At 44.8% G+C, this 5,806-nt stretch overlaps 1 protein-coding gene across 1 annotated transcript; it reads left to right on the forward strand.

Moving 5' to 3' along the window:
* SPX (spexin hormone) lies at window positions 1-5,806 on the forward strand. Its single transcript, XM_036119167.2, has 6 exons — window positions 1-6; window positions 398-478; window positions 672-726; window positions 1,417-1,479; window positions 2,466-2,549; window positions 4,482-5,806. Exons 1-6 carry the CDS (start codon window positions 1-3, stop codon window positions 4,538-4,540), a joined length of 348 nt encoding a protein of 115 aa, XP_035975060.2. The 3' UTR covers window positions 4,541-5,806.

The raw sequence follows: 5,806 nt of genomic DNA on the forward strand, positions 1-5,806 counted from the left end.
ATGAAGGTAAGTAAAAGTTTTATTTACTCGAGACTTTTAAGCTATTTATAAAAAGCTTTATAGCTTTTTACCTATTTTACCTTTAATAAGCATTTTATAGGCTAAAGGATATTTAAACAATATGCCTTAAAATACCAGAATCATTTGATTTTGCTACAAAAAAATCACTCATTTTGGGTGAAGTAATGAAAGTAACATATTTCTAAATTTTTTTTTAAGAAGAGAACTCTTGTGGATTAACTAGAAGGTAGCCTCGGGAATCCCCCTCTCCCCCACATACTAAGTATTATTAAAACAGAGCATATTGAAAAGTTAGGAAGTTTGTAATTGTCCAGGTGTCACGGAAGTAGAAGATCCTATAGGCACAGAAATTACTTTCTTTGATCTTCTCTTGTAGGGACTCAGAAGTCTGGTGGCAACAACCTTGACTCTTTTTCTAGTGTTTTCTTTCTTAGGAAATTCCAGCAGTGCACCACAGGTAATCAAACGCAAAAACTGGGGCTCCTGGATGTTCTTTCTTTTCCTTCCTTTCCTTCCTTTCCTTTCCTTCCTTCCTTCCTTTTGTTTCTTCTCTTTCTTCTCCCTCCCTCCCTCTCTTCCTTTCTTTTTTCTAACAGAGGACTGGGCTACAATGTCTTGCTAACTGCTTTTCTCTTCTCCCTGGGTTGTAGGGACTCGAGAGAAGGAACTGGACTCCTCAATCTATGCTCTACCTGAAGGGTGCACGTATGTTCCAAATACTTTGCTCTTCCTACAGCAATAAAGGAGGATCCTTCGGGGTGCATGAATCCACGGGATAGATGTGTGGGGAGAGAATAATATTGAGTGTGTTCCCTTAAATAATCGAGGTCAGCCTGGTCTCGGTCAAAGAAAAGGGGCGGGGGGTCTGGCAGTAGAAGAGAAAGATTCCCTGATTATTAGAACCTTTCCATTCTGAGCTGGAGGGTTGCTGGCTCTTGACGCACAGGAAGACTCCGGAGTAGCCTGGGAAACACCGCAAGGACCCTTGAACCCGACCACTGCTCCAAAGCCCATTCCCCGAGGCGGGCAGGGCGCGGGCAGGACGCCGCAGGTGCAGGCAGGGCGCGAGCAGGACTCGGCAGGGCGCGGGCAGGCGCGGGGACAAGGCTCGGCAGGGCGCGGGCAGGCGCGGAGACGAGGCTCGGCGCTGGCAGCGCAGGGGTAGGGGACAAGGCTCGGTGCGGGCAGCGCAGGGGTAGGGCGCGGGCAGGGCGCTTGGTGCAGCCTGGGGTTGCACTCCCAGCGCCGGAAAACTGGCAGTGCAGCCTGGACCCCGGCCGCCGCCGCCGCCGCCGCCCCACCCCTCCAGGCCTGGGGACTCACGGCGCGGAGCCCAGGTTAACCAGGATCGTTGAGCACCTGGCAGCCGCTGAGCCCCGCGTCTCGCCTTTGCAGAGGGGCGTCCCTTCATCTCGGATCAGAGCCGGAAGAAGGACCTCTCCGACCGGCCGCCGCCGGGTGAGTGAGCGAGGGAGGAGGAGGCCCGTGCGGCGACTCACAGCAGGATCCAGCGGGCGGGGCGCGCGCCCCAAGACAGCGGCTCCCCTCCGCGAGGGACGCGACTCCGGGGACGCCCTGGGAGAGAGCCAGCCAGGGCCGAGCTTAAGCTGGCGGCCGCGGCGCCCTGCACTATTGGGCGGCTGAGGCTGGAGCTGAGGTTCCCGAAGCTGAACAACTCGGTCTCGGCTGTTCCGACCGCCCTCTGGCCGCCGGGTGTGCAGAGGTCCCCGGGGGAGTTATCCAGGGACAGGCCAGGCCTGGGGGTTCACCTTCCAGGAGTGAAGGAGGGCGAGCGAGAACGGTGCAACTGCCCCTAAAATGTATCTCCCCGTTTATGCCAAGACCTTTAAACGGTTTCCTCTTAAATATTTTTGTTGTTATTAAAGTAGTGATTTACCTGGAAACTTCAAGTGTACGCCCCTATTGCATTACTAGAAGGGCTATAAAGCAGTTAAAAACCAGAAATTGTTAACAGGTAGGGGCCATTAAGAATAGGGCCAGGGACTGTTATGTGCCCTACGCGTGGCCAGGAATGTAATTATTATTTCAAACAGCTTTGGACGGAATGGAAGAGGAAGTAGCCCAGGCTCCCAGGAGTATCCATTACATCTCAATGTTTCTGCCCAGACATTCAATTTTAAGCTCTGAAGGGTGAAATTATTCAGAGTTCTTTACCTTAATTTACCCTCCTTTTGTGAAATTCTCTGTAGAGTTTAAAATCTCTTCCATACCTGTAATACACACCATAACCAATTGTAAGTAACATCCACCGGAACTATAAAATGTTTAAATTCCTAAAAATCAGTCTTCTGTGTGTGTGTGGGGGGGGGGGTGATTTGCTAAGGGACCAAAAATCTATTTCATAAAGGTTTTTCTATTTGGAGCATATCAGAACAGGAATATTTAAATGCTAATAGAACCTGTATATACTTTTGTTTCTCCAGAGAGACGCAGCCCAAATCCCCAACTACTAACTCTTCCAGAAGCAGCAGCTCTGCTCTTGGCTTCCTTGCAGAAACCACAAGAAGGTACAAGTATAGTGACTTATTTCAGCTGCAGGACAGGGAAGCTTTAATCACTTTTGGGATTCTGTGTTGAATACAACAAAGTTGCTTTTACTCAGATTTTTAAATATAATTAACAGTTGCCCCCGGCTCCAGAAACTCAGACAGGTTTATTATATAAACACTAGTACATTTCTCATTAAAGCGAGTCCCCAGGAACATAAAAACATTTCCTTGATGACACTGGGGAATTTCATATTAATTTCATAATCCAGAGCCTATTGTAATCTTATTTCACTTAGAACCAAATGACTGAACCAAATGAAATTGCTGAAAATGACTTATTTTTATTTGCAAATATAGCAATATTATATGGTACATCCTAATAGATATGGACCAGTTCTGATTCTAAGCCTGTGTGATTTTCATTATACAGCTTCTTCTATATGAAGATTAGGTGTACTTTTCAAATAGAGACACTCTGTCCATGGGGCCCTGAAACCACTAGTTGAATTAAAGCATCTTGGTAATAGATAAGCCAGCGCTTTGGGGTATGTAGCAGAGAGGGTTCAAATCCTGGTTCTGCTGCTTTACTAGCTGGATGATCCTGAGTCTTAGTATCATAATTGGTAAAATGGAATAATGATACCCATATGCACGATTGCTATGAGAGCCGATTGAAACAAGGTACATAATTTGAATTACTATTAACAATAGAGGTCATCAAAGCATAATAAACAGACCTAGAGTTTTCCCTCTCAAAATTGTAGTAATGCCATACTGTGACATAATTTAAATGCTTAAATGTTTTAAAAATATATAGCAAGTGGTCTGGTGGTCAAAGCACAGGTTGCTGCTGGCCTAGTGCTCTGAGACTTATGCTAATGGAGAAGATATATATATCCTCGGTGCCCAGTATGGAAGGGGCCATGCGGGGAGAAGAGAGCAAAGGGTACTTTCTCACTTCAAGCTTATGGTTTTCTTGTGAAAAAGATACCGATGAGAAGCAAATGCAAGAGAGTGGCATTGGGGGTCCTCTGAATTCAGAGCAAGGCCAGGGCAGCTGTGGGTGGGGAGAGGGGATTACATGCACTTATGCCCGTGAGATGCCAGCTACTGGCAGGCAGACGAGAAAGCAGATTAAGGGGAAGCAGGAATGAGAACGACCCTTGTAGCAAAAAGATAGGGTGAGGAGCACCTGGGTGGCTCAGTCAGTTAAGCGTCTGCCTTCAGCTTAGGTCATGATCCCGGGGTCCCTGGGATCAGCCCTGCTCAGCAGGGAGTCTGCTTCTCCCTCTGCCCGTCCCCCCACTTGTGCTTTCGTGGGCGCTCTCTCTCAAATAAATAAATAAAATCTCAAAAAAAAAAAAAGATAGGGCGAGCAGTCAGTGGAATAGCAGAACGCAGGAGGAGTGGTTATGTTAGAGCTAGGACTATGATTACCTGTTATTATTACTACTACTACCTGGAGCTAATAGTTGTTGAGGGCTTACAATAATACAGGGGGCCAGGCACTGTTCTCAGCATGTGATATGCATTAATACATTTAACCCTCATAGTGACCCTGGGAGGTAAGCACAGTATTATCCACACTCCAGGCGAGGAAATAGAGGCACAGAAAGATGAAGTAGCTTGTCCACTATTACATAGCAGGTATGTACTGGAACTGGGATGAAGAATGAAGGTAATTTAGTCTTTGAGAATCAGTTATAGTTTCATTCATTCTGGAGAGTCAGATGTGAAATGTGAGTTCCCCTATGTGTCTTGAGCTGAGGAGGAAGATTTTTAAACCAAATCAATCGAAACACACTTTTTTGGATTCTCAGTAGCAAAGTGCAGTAGTTAACATAATTTAGGAAACTAAATGTTTATTTCTTGAAGTTCTCTTCATCTTATCTTTTCCCCTTTTAAAACACAGAGAAGTTGTTTATTTTATGCACCTTTTTTTCCTTACAGCTGGAGAAGAAAACTTTGATCAAACGAGAGTCCTAGAAGACAGTCTACTAAACTGGTGAAAATAGACCAACTTACATTCGAATACAGTTCCATTCCTGCTGAATACATAAAGCATGTAAATAAAGCCCTTGGACCCTTTTTAATTCCATTGTAATGTTAGGAACATGCATAACCAATTTTATTCTTTCCAGAAGTAAAGGTAATGTAGGGTTCTTAGCTGGGGACATCATGGCCTTCTTTCATTGCTTCAGGTCCTGTTTAGGTCACCTTGTGTCTTACTCCCATTTGTAATTATAAGGCTAGAGACTCTGTAGAGTGTGTTTTCTATTTGTTACAAGTATCCATCTTGATCTAGTGAGTCTTAGTTGTTGGCTTTTTCATTCCTTTACCCCTTGCATTGTCTTGCACTCAGCAGCGAATGTCCCTCTCCTTTTCTGCCTTTTTCCCATCTCCATCGGGGGTGAGGGGAGAAGCATGGCAGGATGGGAAAGAGTAGAGTGTGTTCTCTTAGCAGTTCATCTTGGAGACGGAAGTTGTTAAGAAGGGAAGAGGGAGGGAGGTGACTGGGAAGAAGCCCGTGATAAGAACACTTCACTGTAGTTGCTGAAGGAGGGAGAGGGGGGATCTGTGAGGCTGGTAGAAGGTTCCATAGTGGGGTGCTCCCCTTTGTGCTCTTTGGGGATCTCCCTGAATTCAGGGGGTTACTGGGAAATAAGCAGATGGAGACACACTCTGCTCTTCTGTACATTGTACAAAAGGAACAAACCAGTTTTTCAGAGGTAACTCATGTTCCACAGCTAAACAGACGCAAAGACTCTGCTTACTCTGACTAGAGCTCTAGGCTTTATTTTACATTAAAACGTTAGATAAAGGCACCCCGATAACATCAGTACTCGGTGATATGCCTCATCTGCTCCTTCTAAGACTTTTAAAACTATCTGAAAAAATACACACACACACACACACACACACACACAGTGAGCATAATAACCTATTTATTTGGAGTTACAATATGATCAACATGTTAATTTTTTTGACCTAGTTAGTTGAGAGTTGTTATTGATAAATGTCATAAGTGGAAAGTATTGTTAATTCTTACTGTCATCAGTATATAGCCATTATTCAGTAGCTAAAGGATATCTTTATGCGAATGTATCTGTACCTAGGAGTTACAATTTCACTGTGTTATGAAGTCAAAACCCTGCTTATAAGATTTGTCTGTATCTTGTATCGTAACTGAATAATGAAACTATATTCAAGTCATTGTCACACTGATCTCTTCCAAAAAATAATATGCTAGCATTAAAAAATATGTGGTATCATAA

The sequence above is a fragment of the Halichoerus grypus genome, chromosome 6 (genome assembly GCF_964656455.1).
Source record: "Halichoerus grypus chromosome 6, mHalGry1.hap1.1, whole genome shotgun sequence".
Lineage (NCBI taxonomy): Eukaryota > Metazoa > Chordata > Mammalia > Carnivora > Phocidae > Halichoerus > Halichoerus grypus.

Coding starts and splice junctions, on each gene's coding strand:
- SPX (XM_036119167.2), top strand. Junction 479..671: donor ATTCCAGCAGTGCACCACAG/GTAATCAAACGC, acceptor CCTGGGTTGTAG/GGACTCGAGAGAAGGAACTG. Junction 727..1,416: donor GCTCTACCTGAAGGGTGCAC/GTATGTTCCAAA, acceptor TCGCCTTTGCAG/AGGGGCGTCCCTTCATCTCG.